Source organism: Pongo abelii, chromosome 5 (assembly GCF_028885655.2).
Source record: "Pongo abelii isolate AG06213 chromosome 5, NHGRI_mPonAbe1-v2.0_pri, whole genome shotgun sequence".
Taxonomy (NCBI): Eukaryota; Metazoa; Chordata; class Mammalia; order Primates; family Hominidae; genus Pongo; species Pongo abelii.
In genome coordinates, this window is record NC_071990.2 from 43,090,103 (window position 1) to 43,105,729 (window position 15,627).

The window sequence follows — 15,627 nt, forward strand, 5'->3', positions numbered from 1 at the left end:
GCCAGGCTTGGTGGCACACACCTGTAGTCCCGGCTACTCGGGCTGAGGTGGGAGGATCCCTTGAGCCCAGGATGCAGAGGTTGCAGTGACCCGGGATTGCCACAGAGTGAGACCCTGTCTCAAAACAAACAACAATGACAAAACAATTAATTATAAAGCAGGTACTCACAGCTGGGCTTGGTGGCTCAAGCCTGGACAGGACACGTGTCCAGGTGTCCACCATATGGGGAACTTCCCATACTACATCATGGGGTCACCTTGTAGGGGACATGCTGTAAAACTGGAAGATTTTCATGTTGACCCTTCCCTTCGTGGGTTTCTTCCTAATAATTCATTGCCTGTCTACCTGGAATAGTTTAGGTTCGCCCTTCCCTGCTAGTGGAAGAATGAAAAAGGTGACCATGTCCACCTCTTTAATAACCTTCTGTCACCTGGGCTGGAGTACAGTGGCTTCATCACTACACTTCAGCCTCAACCTCCTGGGCTCAAACAGTCGTCCCACATCAGCCCCCGCAAGTAGCTGAGACCACAGGCATGTGCCACCACATCCAGCAAATTTTTTAATTTTGTAGAGATGAGGTCTCCCTGTGTTGCCCAGACTGATCTCAATTTCCTGGGCTCAAGTGATCCTCCCACCTCAGCCTCCCAAAGTGTCAGGATTACAGGCATGAGTCACCACATCTGGCCTCCTTTTCATTTTTATATTACAAAAGAGAACCAAATAATTAATTGTTTAGAACAGATTTTTTTTTTTTTTGAGACAGTCTCACTCTGTCACCCAGGCTGGAGTGCAGTGGCACCATCTCGGCTCACTGCAAGCTCCGCCTCCCAGGTTCACGCCATTCTCCTGCCTCAGCCTCTCAAGTAACTGAGACTATAGGCGCCCCCCACCACGCCCAGCTAATTTTTTGTAGTTTTAGTAGAGATGGGGTTTCACCGAGTTAGCCACGATGGTCTCGATCTCCTGACCTTGTGATCCGCCCACCTCAGCCTCCCAAAGTGCTGGGATTACAGGCGTGAGCCACTGCGCCCAGCCTAGAACAGAAATGTTAACATAAATTTAGTTTGGTCGGATGCAGTGGCTCACGCCTATAATCCCAGCACTTTGGGAGGCCAAGGCAGGTGGATCACTTGAGGTCAGGAGTTCAAGACCAGCCTGGCAACATGGTTAAATCTCGTCTCTACCAAAAAATACAAAAATTAGCCAGGCATGGTCAGACCTACTCGGGAGGCTGAAGCAAGAGAATCGCTTGAACCTGGGAGGCAGAGGTTGCAGTGAGCCAAGATCACGCTAGTGCACTCCAGCTTGGGTGACAGATTGAGACCCTGTCTCAAAAAATAAATAAATAAATAAATAAATAAATAAATAAGCTTAGTTTGTCAATGGTCAGGCATTGCCAAGGTCTATGTGAGCACTTACATGTGAATGGTTGGTGGGAACATTTTGCTGAGGCCAAGGTCATAGTTAAGTCCACTGTGCAGATGGTTAGACTAAACTCTAAATCCACTGATAGTATAAATAATATAAAACTGAAGAGGCTGGGTGCAGTGGCTCACGCCTGTAATCCCAACACTTTGGGAGACTGAAGTGGGCAGATCACCTGAGGTCAGGAGTTGGAGACCAGCTTGGCCAACACAGTGAAACCCCGTCTCTACTAAAAATACAAAAATTAGCCAGGCGTGGTGGTGGTTGCCTGTAATCCCAGCTACTCGGGAGGCTGAGGCAGGAGAATCGCTTGAACCTGGGTGGTGGAGGTTGCAGTGAGCTGAGATCACGCCACTGCAGTCCAGCCTGGGCAACGGAGCATGTTTTTTTCAAAAAAAAAAGACTGAAAAAAAAACTGAAAAGTTACTGCACTATGAAGTAGTAATGGCACAGAGGATTAAAAACTGAGGGTAGGTAGGGCACAGTGGCTCACATCTGTAATCCCAGCATTTTGGGAGGCCGAGGTGGGCAGATAACAAGGTCAGGAGTTTGAGACCATCCTGACCAACATGGTGAAACTCCGTTTCTACTAAAAATACAAAAGATAGCCAGGCATGGTGGCACACTACTTGGGTGGCTGAGGCAGGAGAATCACTTGAACTCGGGAGGTGGAGGTTGCAGTGAGCCGAGATCGCACCACTGCACTCCAGCCTGGTGACAGAGTGAGATTCCGTCTCAAAAAGAAAAAAAACTGAGGGTAATTTAAAAGCCCTTTATTGGCTGTGTGTGGTGGCTCACGCCTGTAATCCCAGCACTTTGGGAAGCCAGGGTGGATGGATCACTTGAGGTCAGGAGACCAGCCCAACCAATATGGTGAAACCCTGTCTCTACTAAAAATAGAAAAATTAGCCAGACATGGTGGCATGCACCTGTAATCCCAGCTACTCAGGAAGCTGAGGCAGGAGAATCCATTGAACTTGGGAGACGGAGGTTGTAGTGAGTCGAGATCGTGCCACTGCACTCCCAGCCTGGGCAACAGAGAGAGACTCCGTCTCAAAAATAAATAAATAAATAAAAGGCTTTTATCTTTTTACTTAAAATGTATTATAGAGGCTGGGCATGGTGGTGCATGCCTACAATCCCAGCTACTTGGGAGGCTTGGGTGGAAGGATCACTTGAGCCCAGGAGTTTGAGACCAGCCTTGGTAACATAATGAGACCCTATGGCAAAAAAATAATAATAATAATAAAATACGTTATAGAGATAACATAACAGTTTTTTTTAAGAGCTAGAAGGAACTTAGTTCTTAAACATTATCCATTTCCTCTTCCCCATTTATAGAAAAGAAGCACACAACAATTTAAATATTGGATTAATTTTTCTAATTATATTTTGCTCAGGCTAATATTAAATTGATTTTCATTTCTTGATTGCATGCCACCTGATTTTGACACAACACAAACTAGAGATATACCAGATGGTAGTAATGAAATATACTTTATATCATCTACAGAGCAAAACAATGAGTGGTGACAAAAAATTTGGGGTTGGCCCTTGGTCCCTGACCTGGTGCTTGGAGTCTGTGCAGACCCCACATAGGAGCTGATAGTCAGGATTATAATCCTAGCAGGCAGGATATAAGGTTACTGGGGGTAGAAATTCCCAGCTGCAGCCTTTTCATCTGAGCACCACAAACACAGCAGCCCCGGGAGCAAGAAAATAGCCTGGTATCAACTCAGCATCCCCACTGAATGGCATCAGGAAAATTCAGTGTGCCTGCAGATTGTTAAAGGATGTACTTTGCAGTTCCCCTGAAGTGATAAGAAAATACAATTATTAAATTTTTGTTTTGTTTATAATCTAACCTGAAGGTACCAGGGAGGCATGAAGAGGCTTGGTTGGTATTTAAAATAATCTGTTAAAGCTTTAGAAATGAAATTAATGTTTTCATCTTGGTCATGTTTCACAGGCTCAGAAAAAATGTCTGAATCAGACTTCCCCCATTTCTGCTCCCAAGACCACAGACGGCCTGAGGCAAGCACAGATCCCTGGGCTCTTGAGCACCACACTGCCAGGTCAGGAGCTTCCTCAGTTTGTCCCTGTCCTCCCAACACCCACGGGATGCTCTTCTCACTTTTCTCCCTCATTCTGCATGAAAGCTTTCTGGCTTAATCTCGTCTCCACTCTGATTATTCCTTTCTTTCTGTATCCTTTCCGTAAATAATATACTGTGTTGCATCAACTCTAAGATAGCATTGGGCCAGGCACGGTGGCTTACGCCTGTAATCCCAGCACTATGGGAGGCCGAGGAGAGTGGATCACCTGAGATCAGGAGTTCATGACCAGCCTGACCAACATGATGAAACCCTATCTCTACTAAAAATATAAAAATTAGCCAGGCATGGTGGCACAAGCCCGTAATCCCAGCTACTCAGAAGGCTGAGGCAGGAGAATCGCTCGAACCTGGGAGGCAGAGCTTGCAGTGAGCTGAGATCGCACCACTGCATTCCAGCCTGGGTGACAGAGCGAGACTCTGTCTCAAAAAAAAAAAAAACCCACTAAGATAGCATCAATTGTAAGATGTACTATCATTTTTTATACTACCAAAAAGAAAAAAAAAGCACTTCTATCTAAATTATGACACATTAAATTATGTGGAAAAAAAATGCTTCTTAGAAACAATGAATTGAGGCCGGGCACGGTGGCTCACACCTGTAATCCCAGCACTTTGGGAGGCCAAGGCGGGCGGATCATGAGGTCAGGAGATCAAGACCAGCCTAGCCAACATGGTGAAACCCTGTCTCTACTAGCTGGGCATTGTCCTAGCTACCCAGGAGGCTGAGGCAGGAGGATCACCTGAGCCTGGGAGGCTGCAGTGAGCTATGATTGCGCCACTGCACTCCAGCCTGGGCGACAGCAAGACCTTGTCTCAAAAAAAAAAAAAAAAAGGTATTTTATAGTACTTGTGACTTTGTAATTATCCCCATGCTGCTCTCTATATGCATGTTTGGAATTCTCCACCCAGACTGAAAATATTATGGACTATGTCTTCTGTTTTTTCTAAGGCTTTGAACATCTGCAGTACCCAATTAGTACTTAAAAAAAAAAAAAAAAGGCAAGAAAGAGAAAAAGCTTGAATATTCCCAGTCAGTTGCCTCTTTGGGCCTCCCTTTCCTTAAATTGTATTTTGGGATTCTGTAGTGCTGACAGATTACTGGCTTGAGGCCTGTTTTTCAGACTATAACTAATCTGAAACTATAGCATTTGGAGCTTCTATTTATTACTATTACTTATTTATTACTTAAATAGGCTTTCATAACCTCTTCCTTTAGAGCTTGTAAGTAAATGCACTCCCCTGCCCTCCTTCTTCACAGCAAGCAGCCATGATTAACCCGTTTCAGAATATGCTCAACAGTCTGTGCCCACTGGGCTCTAGGGTTATATGATGGACCCAGTTTACTGTTCCTTTTCAACACTGTCTCATGTATTAATTCTAATAGGGCAGGATTCTGGAAGCAAAGTTATATCTGCGTCCTTAGGAACCACACAACCACAGCAGGAAAAAGTAGTTGGATCATCTCCTGGCCATCCAGCTGTGCAGGTAGAACTATTGGCATAGCCTCTTCCTAATGTTTGGCATAATTGAATGAAAATGTAGTCGTGTCATCTTTGTGGTTGCTGGCTAGCTTTGTGTGCACAGTCCACCCAGTCCCCTGTGTGCCCACAACAGGGTGGTCATTGAAGACCTTCCTGGTGGGCTGGGCCTTGTTATGTTTATGTTTCTGAGATGAATGTCTATTCTATTTCTGACATGTTTACAATGCTTCATTAATCCATCATTTCCTCATGAATTAGTAATATACCAGCAGCTAGTACATACTAGGCACTCAAAAAATGTCATTTACTACCAGGTGATATCGTTCACTATTATATCAAAGTGAATCTGTTCTTAGTTATGCTGAGGGATTTTTTTTTTTTTTCTGTAGTAGTAACCAGGCGTATAGGAAGTAGGCCATCCCTACAGTCTTTTGACCCAACTTTGACACTTTTTAAAGTCCAACTTTTTGTTTTTTGTTTGAGACAGCGTCTCACTCTCACCCAGGCTGGCGTGCAGTGGTACAATCACAGCTCACTGCAGCCTTGACCTCCCAGGCTCAGGTGACCCTCCTGCCTCAGCCTTCTGGGTAGCTAGGACAATGCCCAGCTGTTTTTTTGTATTTTGTGTAGAGATAGGATTTTGCCATGTTGCTCACACCTTTCTCAAACTCCTGGGCCCAAGCCATCCACCCACCTCGGCCTCCCAAAGTACTTGGATTACAGGCGTGAGCCACTGTGCCCTGCCTAGTCCAGCTGGGTTTTTGTTTTTTGTTTTTTTCAGTTTTTCTGTTTTGTTTTGAGTTGGGGTCTCACCCTGTCACTCAGACTGGAGTGCAGTGGTGTGATCACAGCTTACTGAAGCCTCGATCGCCTGGGCTCATGGGATCCTCCCACCTCAGCTTCCTGTAGCTGGGACTACAGGCACGCACCACCACGCCTGGCTAATATTTTTATATTTTTTGAAGAGAAAACGTTTTGCCATGTTGGCCAGGCTGGTCTCAAACTCCTGGGCTCAAGCGATTCTCCCACCTCAGCCTACCAAAGTGCTAGAATTACAGGCTTAAGCAACCACTCCTGGCCTAGTTTTTTTTGTTTGTTTGTTTTTTTGATACATGATAGATGTACCTATTTTCAGGGCACATTTGATAACTTCAACTTTGGCTTTTAAACCTAAAAGATTTCAAACTACTAGTCTAAAATGGAAGGAAACATTTCTTGTTTTCAGCTTACTAAGACAGTTTCTTTTCCATCAGACCTACCAATTAGTGGTTGAATGAAACTTGCTGCAGTGTGGAACTGCCTGGAATACACAGTGAAGGATCTGTTCGGTTCTAAAGTTCTGAGATAAGGCATATTTGTTTCCTTAACATGATGTAAAAAATGCCTCGTTAGATCACACACCTGGACTATATATAACAGGAGCTTAAAAGTGTGTGTATCCCATACTTACACTGAGAAGATGGATTAGATAGTATCTACTGACTTTTCAGATGTCTTTGGAATTTCAAAAATATAACGATGGGTCGGTGCTGTGGCTCACACCTGTAATCCCAACACTTTGGGAGGCCAAGGCAGGTGGATGGCTTGAGTCCAGGAGTTCGAGACAAGCCTGGAAAATATGGCAAAACTCCGTCTCTATAAAAAATACCAAAAAATTAACAGGCATGGTGGTGCATACCTGTAGTCCCAGCTACCTGGGAGGCTGAGGTGGGAGGATCACTTGAGCCTGGGAAGCAGAGGTTGCAGTGAGCTGAGATTGTACCACCACACTCCAGCCTGGACGACAGAGCAGGACCCTGTCAAAAAAATGATGATGATGATGATGATGATGATGATGTTGATGATGATGATGCATTTAGAGAGGAGTTAGGGATTCAGGCTTTAAAGTACAAACTAAGTCCTTCTCAGGAACTGATTATACACCTTTCTGTAATCTTAACACAGTACAACTTTGTTTCATGGACTCTGTGTACTGGTTTTTTTTGTTTGTTTGTTTTTCAGCAGGGCACATTCTATAGTTTTAGAATATGTTCTTGATAGGTAGTTGAAAATATGTGAAATATAGTGACCTTTATGTATAACTGTATTCTTTTTTCTATAAAAGGGAATAATAAGAGGTTTGTTTTGTCTTTAGGTGGATAGTCATTCGGGAGGACAAAAAAGGCCTGCTGCAAAACAGCTAACTAAAGGAGCTTTGTGAGTTACTTTTGGAAATGACAAATCAATTTTGAACATTTCTTTGGGTCCCTAGCCTTCAATAAATATACCACAGAAATCAGGTTATAATAATTAGCCTTTTAAAAAATGTATTTTGAGGCAAGGCATGGTGGCTCACTCCTGTAATCTCAGCACTTTGGGAGTCTAAGGCAGGAGGATCACTTGAGCCCAGGAGTTTGAGACCAGCCTGGGCAACATGGCTCTGCAAAAAATACAAAAATTAGCCAGGTGTGGTGGTACGGGCCTGTAGTCCCAGCTACTTGGGAGGCTGAGGTGGAAGGATAGCTTGAGTCTTGAGGTGGAGCTTGCAGTGAATTAGAGATTGTGCCACTGCACTCCAGCCTGGGTGACAGAGCAAGACCCTGTCTCAAAATATACACATATATACTTTGAAAATCTTTTTCTATACTTTCTTTTCCTTTTTTTTTTTTTTTTTTTTTTTTTTTTTGAGACGGAGTCTTGCTCATCGTCTAGGCTGGAGTGCAGTGGGACGATCTCGGCTCACTACAGCCTCCGCCTCCTGGGCTCAAGTGATTCTCCCACCTCAGCCTCTGGAGTAGCTGGGATTATAGGCACCCCCCATCACGCCTGGCTAATTTTTGTATTTTGTAGAGACAGAGTTTCACCATGTTGAACTCCTGACCTCAGGTGATCCACCCATCTCAGCCTCCCAAAGTGCTGGGATTACAGGTGTGAGCCACCACGCCCGGCCTACACTTTATTTTCATTAGGACTTACAAATATATTGAAATGTAGTGTATACATTTCAAATATATTGAATGTAGTTTCAGCCTACTGTTTGCTCTTTTCTTCTTAAGGAGAATAGCTCTTTGTCTTTTCAGAGACAAAGAATCTCTGAGGAAAAGCGTGGTTTGGTAAACTCCCATGTTTAGAACAGAAATGTTAGCATGAACTTAGTTGGCCAGTGGTCAGGCACTGCCAAGGTTTATAGGGGTGCCAACACATAAATGATTGGTGGGAACCTGTGCTTTTGACGTCAGGGTCATAGTTTGAGTCCTCTGTGGGGCTAGTTAAACTAAGCTATAAACCCACTATGGCATAAAAAATATAAAACTGAAGAAAAAACTGCCATACTATTCCTATATATCTTATTTTATTTGCATGCAAATAAATATGACTAGATTTAATTTCCTAACATGACTCTACATTGACATTGGCCATTTCCCTTGTAAAGCATTCTCCAACAGTTGCAGAGGGACCAAGCCCACACTGTGACACCGGACAAAAGTCACTTCCGATCACTAAGTGATGCGGTACAGAGACTGCTCTCCTACCACGTGTGCCAGGGCTCCATGCCCACTGAAGAAGACTTGAGAAAAGGTAAGCAGGCTGGAACCCTAAGGCACCACTCTGATACCAGGAAACCCTCCCATGGACACCCCCCAGAAGAGCAAGAGCCACGTCACCCCCAGATGGTAGGCAGGTTATTGTTTTTAATCACCGACCAAACTTGTTCCCTATTTACTCAATTTCCCAGTCCATGTTTAAGGTTGTGTTACACTTCTCAATATTTTTTGAAGGGAAGACAAGAGTAGGGGCACACACCTGTAGTCCCAGCTACTCAGAAGGCTAAAGCAGGAAGATCATGTGAGCCCAAGAGTTTGAGACTATAGTGTGCTATGATCACGCCTGTAAATAGCCATTGCACTCCTGCCTGGGCAACATAGGGAGACACTGTCTCTTAAAAAAAAAAAAAAAAAAAATTTAGGAGGGTACCCTAATGTCAGAGTATTTTATTGACAAATTAGGGACAGTAAATCCAAAGCTTTGTATGGACTGCCAGCTCCAGATGGGATGGCTTTGCGCTAGACATTCTACACAGTGGTTTCGCATAGTCCTTGCCTTTAGGCCATATGCATACCCTGAATTTTTTTTTTTTTTTTTTTTTTTTTGTTGAGATGGAGTCTCGCTCTGTCACCCAGGTTGGAATGCAGTGGCACAATCAACTCACTGCAACCTCTGCCTCCCAGGTTCAAGCGACTCTCCCTGCCTCAGCCTCCCCACTGGCTGAGATTATAGGTGCCCACCACCACGGCCGGCTAATTTTTGTATTTTTTAGTAGAGATGGGGTTTCACCATGTTGGCCAGGCTGGTCTTGAACTCCTGACCTCAGGTGATCGGCCCGCCTCGGCCTCCGGAAGTGCTGGGATTACAGGCATGAGCCACCGCTCCTGGCCAAACTGTTTCTAATAGTTTTATGAATTAGGCACTTGAGCTCCCAAAAGCATTCCCTAAGATTCCAAAGTGAGTCCAGAGCATTGGCCACACATCAAGAAACTGACAAAAATGTGACAGATAAGGGCTGAGCATGGTGACTCACATCTGTAATCCCAGCGCTTTGGGAGGCCGAGGCAGGCCAATCACCTGAGGTCAGGAGTTCAAGGCCAGCCTGGCCAACATGGTGAAACCCTGTCTCTACTAAAAATACAAAAATTAGCTGAGCGTGGTGACACATGCCTTCAGTCCCAGCTACTTGGGAGGCTGAGGCAGGAGAATCGTTTGAACCTAGAAGGCAGAGGTTGCAGTGAGCAGACATCACACCACTGCACTCCAGCCTGGATAACAGAGCAAGACTCTGTCTCAAAAAAAAAAAAAAAAAGGCCGGGCGCGGTGTCTCACACCTATAATCCCAGCACTTTGGGAGGCTGAGGTGGGTGGATCACCTGAGGTCAGGAGTTCGAGACCAGCCTGACCAACATGGAGAAACCCTGTGTCTACTAAAAATACAAAATTAGCCAGGCGTGGTGGCACATGCCTGTAATTCCAGCTACTCGGGAGGCTGAGGCAAGAGAATCACTTGAACCCGGGAGGTAGAGGTTCCTGTGAGCCGAGATCGTGCTATTGCACTCTAGCCTGGGCAACAAGAGCGAAACTCCATCTAAAAAATAAATAAATAAATAAATAATAATAAAAGGGCCCCTTCCCCAAACCTAGAACTCCTCCTGTCCCGATGCCTGGCCATGCTCTTTCCCACCACCACTGCTAAGGCCTGGCTGTATCAGTGCCCTCCTCTTTTCTAATCCCTTCCTCAGCTGCTACAAGTCTTACTCCTCCTGGCAGGGACCTCTAATCTCAGGGCACAGTGGTTTCTGTGAGTCCACTGTGGGCTTCCCTAGGACACCAAGGAATAGGGTCAAGATCCAGTGTTAAATAGGGGGTGTGAAAGGGCTGGGTGTGGTTGTTCACGCCTGTAATCCCAGCATTTTGGAAGGCTGAGGTGGGCAGATCATGAGGTCAGGAGTTCGAGACCATCCTGGCCAACATGGTGAAACCCCATCTCTACTAAAAATACAAAAAAATTAGCCGGGCGTGGTGGTGCACACCTGTAGTCCCAGGTACTCGGGAGGCTGAGGCAGGAGACTCACTTGAACCCGGGAGGCGAAGGTTACAGTGAGCCAAGATTGCGCCACTGCACTCCAGCCTGAGAGACAGAGCAAGACTCTGTCTCAAAAAAAAAAAAAAAAAAAAAAACCCACAGTGGGTGTGAAGACTGAGAAGAAGAATGAATTAGAAGGTGTTCAAATCCTTGGAGACCAACAGACAGAGGACAGAGCCACATGACCATGACAGTTTAATGTAAAGCTGTGTCTTTACATTAAACTGGTTTGCCTAGTCCAGACAGTTGGACTTCATTGTTTCAGCTATTTTAGTTTTTCATACCATTAGGCTTAAGTCATCTAAACTAGCAGATCATTCTCTACTCACTGATAATTTTTTTTTTTTTTTTTTGAGACGGAGTCTCGCTCTGTCGCCCAGGCTGGAGTGCAGTGGCGCGATCTCAGCTCACTGCAAGCTCCGCCTTCTGGGTTCACGCCATTCTCCTGCCTCAGCCTCCCAAGTAGCTGGGACTAGAGGCGCCCGCCACCACGCCCGGCTAATTTTTTTTTTTTTTGTATTTTTAGTAGAGACGGGGTTTCACCATGTTAGCCAGGATGGTCTCGATCTCCTGACTTCGTGATCTGGCCACCTCGGCCTCGCAAATTGCTGGGATTACAGGCGTGAGCCACTGTGCCCGGCCTACTCATTGATATTTATTGCGAGTCTGTTATATGGTTTTATTTTGTAGGTGATATCAAAATAATTATGTTTTTGGTTTCCTAGTTAAAGTTAAAAAAGCTAGTAATAAAATGAGTTTCCATGACCAGTGGACAGTGAGGGAACACAGTGTAGAAGGATGATGCTTAGCCAGGGAAAAGCTCATCTAAGAAGAGAAAATTGCCCCAGATAAGCCATGTTTGAATAACAGAAGAGTAATGCATTTCAGTCTTAAGAAACAGAAGACCTAGTCAGTGATTTACAGTCTCTTACTATTTCTTTGTCTCTCTCTTTTTAAAGTGGACAATGAATTTGAGACAGTTGCCACTCAGCTCCTAAAAAGGACCCAAGCTATGCTTAACAAATACAGATGCCTGCTCCTAGAAGATGCCATGGTAAAAGTCATGCTACTGATATTTGTTCTTTAAAACTTTACAGGTCACAGCCACTAAATCAGAGATAAAAATTTCAAGGAATTATAGAATATAATGTAAAAGGCACAGATATTTCACACTGTAGAAAAACTTATGCTTAGCTGCTACTACAAAAACAGCAGTGAACATTTGCTGTACTTTACTTGGTGGGTCAGTACTATTCTCGTTTAATGGATAAGGAAACCAGGGCTTTGGTTAAGTAACTTGCTCGAGAACAGATGGCTAAGAAGTTTGCAGAGTAATTAGCAGAGCTCAGATACAGGTCAGGATCATCTGACCCCTGGTCCACACTCTGATGCCGTCTACCGACTTTCACCAACCCAGAGATGTGGGAGAAGGACTGGAGGCACATCTGAACAGATAAGCTGGTGACAAATGTCAAAATTAGTTTTGTTTTTGAGAGATTATTGACATACCATAAAATTTACATTTAAAGTGTACAACTTAGGCCAGGCATGGTGGCTTATGCCTGTAATCCCAGCACTTTGGGAGGCCGAGGCGGGTGGATCACCTGAGGTCGGGAGTTCAAGACCAGCCTGACCAACATGGAGAAACCCTGTCTCTACTAAAAATACAAAAAGAGCCAGGTGTGGTGGCGCATGCCTGTAATCCCAGCTATTCGGGAGGCTGAGGCGGAAGAATCACTTGAACCTGGAAGGCAAAGGTTGCAGTTAGCCAAGATGGTGCCATTGCGCTCCAGTCTGGGCAACAAGAGTGAAACTCCGTCTCAATAAAATAATAATAATAATAAATAATGGATCACCTGAGGTCAGGAGTTTGACACCAGCCTGGCCAACATGGTGAAACTCATCTCTACTAAAATACAAACATTTCAGTGTTCAGAGTTGCAGTGAGCCGAGATCACACCACTGCACTCCAGCCTGGGCGACAGAGTGAGACTCCGTCTCAAAAATAAATAAATAAATGAAGTGTACAACTTGATGGTTTTTAGTACATTTACAAGGTCATATCGTCATCACCACTATCTAATTGCAGAACATTTTCATCATCCCAGATAGAAACTGCAATTCATTTGAAGTGCCAGTTAAATAGAGAAAGGAGTGAGAGTAAGATACCTCAGAAAATGATAGAAAGACCAACCTGAGATTTGACAAGCAGTTCTAAAATCATATAGGCTTTAACCTATCAATTGGTCTCTTATAACTCATTTTCAATTTGATATCAACTTTGAAAATGTACCTTGGGAGATTGGTTGAGCTATATTATACACATATACAACATAGAGTAAATGTGTATCTGTGTGTCTGTATTTACTTAAATATATCTATATTTACTTAAAATTATGCCACCAGGCCAGGCACAGTGGCTGACGCGTATAATCCCAGCACTTTGGGAGGCTGTGGTGGGTGGATCACCTGAGGTCAGGAGTTTGTGACCAGCCTGGCCAACATGGCAAAACCCTGTCTCTTGTAAAAATAAATTATCCAGGTGTGGTGGTGCGTGCCTGTAATGCCATCTACTCCAGAGGCTGAGACAGGAGAAACGCTTGAACCTGGGAGGTGAAGGTTGCAGAGAGCCAAGATTGTGCCACTGCATTCCAGGCTAGGCGACAGAGCGAGACTCTGTCTAAAAATAAATAAATAAAATAAAATAATGCCACCAAAGTCTGTAATAATTGTTCTCAGCTGGGTGCAGAGGCTCATGCCTGTAATCCCAGCACTTTAGGAGGCCAAGGCGGATGGATCACCTGAGGTCAAGAGTTCGAAAAGATTTCTAAGATACATTATTAAGTAGAGGAGAAAAAAATACAGAACAGTATATATAGTTGCTACTATTTGGGTACAAAATACAGAAGTATATTTCTTTATATATATATATATATATATATTTATAGTGCATATATATTCTTATGTGTGTCAGAAATACCTCCAGAAGAGTACTGAAAACTACTAGGCAGGCAGATGCCTCCAGGGAGAGGCACTGGGTGATAGTGGGTGCACACCAGGGAGAGGCAAAGAAGGGAGGCTCACTTTTCACATGCCCTGTAGTATCTTTTGAATTTTGTACCAATGTGTAAATTATTTTTTCCAAAAGCAACCATTTTTTAAAAATTGTCTATGAAATGACTGGCCTCTCTCTTTTTCAGCGAATCAATCCCTCTGCTGAGATGGTGATGATCGATAGGATGTTCAACCAGGAGGAAAGAGCTTCCCTGTCCCGAGACAAGCGCCTGGCACTTGTAGACCCTGGTAAGAAACATCACAGTGAAAGTAGTAGATAGCTCCTGCCATGGTTCAGGGACCATGGGGCCTTTGGGAGTCTGTCTGAACTTTGGGTGAGAAACTTGAAGGTAGAACGTGAATTCTGGGGAGAGCTGGGCACGGTGGCTCACACCTGTAATCCCAGCTACTTCCTTCTCCTCTTTGGCCTGCATAGCCAATGTTTGTTGGATGGAATCATCTTTTTAGATTTCAAGGCTATATTCCCTAGAACTCACATTTTAGAATTTGGTGAACAAATTTATGTTCACACTATACATACATACTCTTTGTTGTTTTGTAGATGTCATCAAAGCTCTATTTCACTTCGATTATTTCCAGCATTAACACTTTTTCCACTCTTGTATAACAGCAGTCTGCCTACCTCCATTTGTACCCTCAATGTTCTAAATCCCCATGGACATTTCTTTTTTTTTTTTTTTTTGAGACGGAGTCTCGCCAGATCTGTCCCCCAGGCTGGAGTGCAGTGGTGGATCTTGGCTCACTGAAAGCTCCACCTCCCAGGTTCACGCCATTCTCCTGCCTCAGCCTCCCAAGTAGCTGGGACTACAGGCACCTGCAACCACGCCCGGTTAATTTTTTGTATTTTTAGTAGAGACAGGGTTTCACCGTGTTAGCCAGGATGGTCTCCATCTCCTGACCTTGTGATCCGCCTGCCTTGGCCTCCCAAAGTGCTGGGATTACAGGCGTGAGCCACCGTGTCCAGCCACGGACATTTCTTTTGCCATCCTCTGGCTCCTCAAGCCTGGTGCAGTTCAGTGCTTACTCACAAATGCAGCTCCTACATACCCATTGTCCTACCATATCATTTTGGATGAGAGTTAGCTATTCATTTTGTGGTCTTGGCAAAGTGATGCCAGGTTTCTCCTATGTGTCTAAAGGGATTGAAGTGCTTTCACCCAAAGACAAGTAGCTATCTTCACCCGGAAAGTATGTAAGACAGATAGGTTTTCTGTTTCCTGGTGTCTATCCCCCTTCCCTGCAAAGCCCCATTCCAGGTGCTTCTGCTCTAAGGAAGAAACCAGGCTGATACCAGGAACTAATTTCTGTTTTCAGACTGTTTCAAGGAGGTCATTAGCAGAAAACTAATTTAAAATAATACTTAGAGGCTGGGTGCGATGGCGCACACCTATAACCCCAGCACTTTGGGAGGCCAAGGCAGGCGGATCACCTGAGGTCAGGAGTTCAAGACCAGCCTGACCAACATGGTGAAACCCCGTCTTTACTAAAAATACCAAAATTAGGCCAGGCGCGGGGGGTCACGCCTGTAATCTCAGCACTTTCGGAGGCCGAGGTGGGCGGATCACCTGAGGTCAGGAGTTCGAGACCATCCTGACCAACATGGTGAAACCCTGCCTCTACTAAAGTTACGAAAAAAATTAGTCCGTTGTGGTGGCAGACGCCTGTAATCCCAGCTACTCGGGAAGCTAAGGCAGGAGAATCGCTTGAACCCGGGAGGCAGAGGTTGCAGTGAGCTGAGATCACGCCAGTGCACTCCAGCCTGGGCAACAAGAGCAAAACTCCGTCTCAAAAAAAAAAAAATACCAAAATTAGATAGGCATGGTGGCGGGCGCCTGTAATCCCAGCTACTCGAGAGGCTGAGGCAGGAGAATTGCTTGAACCCAGGAGGCAAAGGTTGCGGTGAGTCAAGATCGTC

The 15,627-nt window shown here is 44.7% G+C and overlaps 1 protein-coding gene across 6 annotated transcripts in view; it reads left to right on the plus strand.

The window, feature by feature from the left end:
• Positions 1–15,627, plus strand: part of BICRAL (BICRA like chromatin remodeling complex associated protein) — a 116,820-nt gene that overhangs the window by 96,928 nt on the left and 4,265 nt on the right. For all 6 annotated transcript variants that reach the window (XM_063725235.1, XM_054557510.2, XM_024248869.3 and 3 more), the window contains 6 exons: positions 3,396–3,501; positions 4,927–5,027; positions 7,158–7,219; positions 8,436–8,581; positions 11,597–11,691; positions 13,838–13,940. In XM_063725235.1, the coding sequence (XP_063581305.1) occupies positions 3,396–3,501; positions 4,927–5,027; positions 7,158–7,219; positions 8,436–8,581; positions 11,597–11,691; positions 13,838–13,940 (613 nt within the window). The remainder of the gene's footprint in view (positions 1–3,395; positions 3,502–4,926; positions 5,028–7,157; positions 7,220–8,435; positions 8,582–11,596; positions 11,692–13,837; positions 13,941–15,627) is intronic.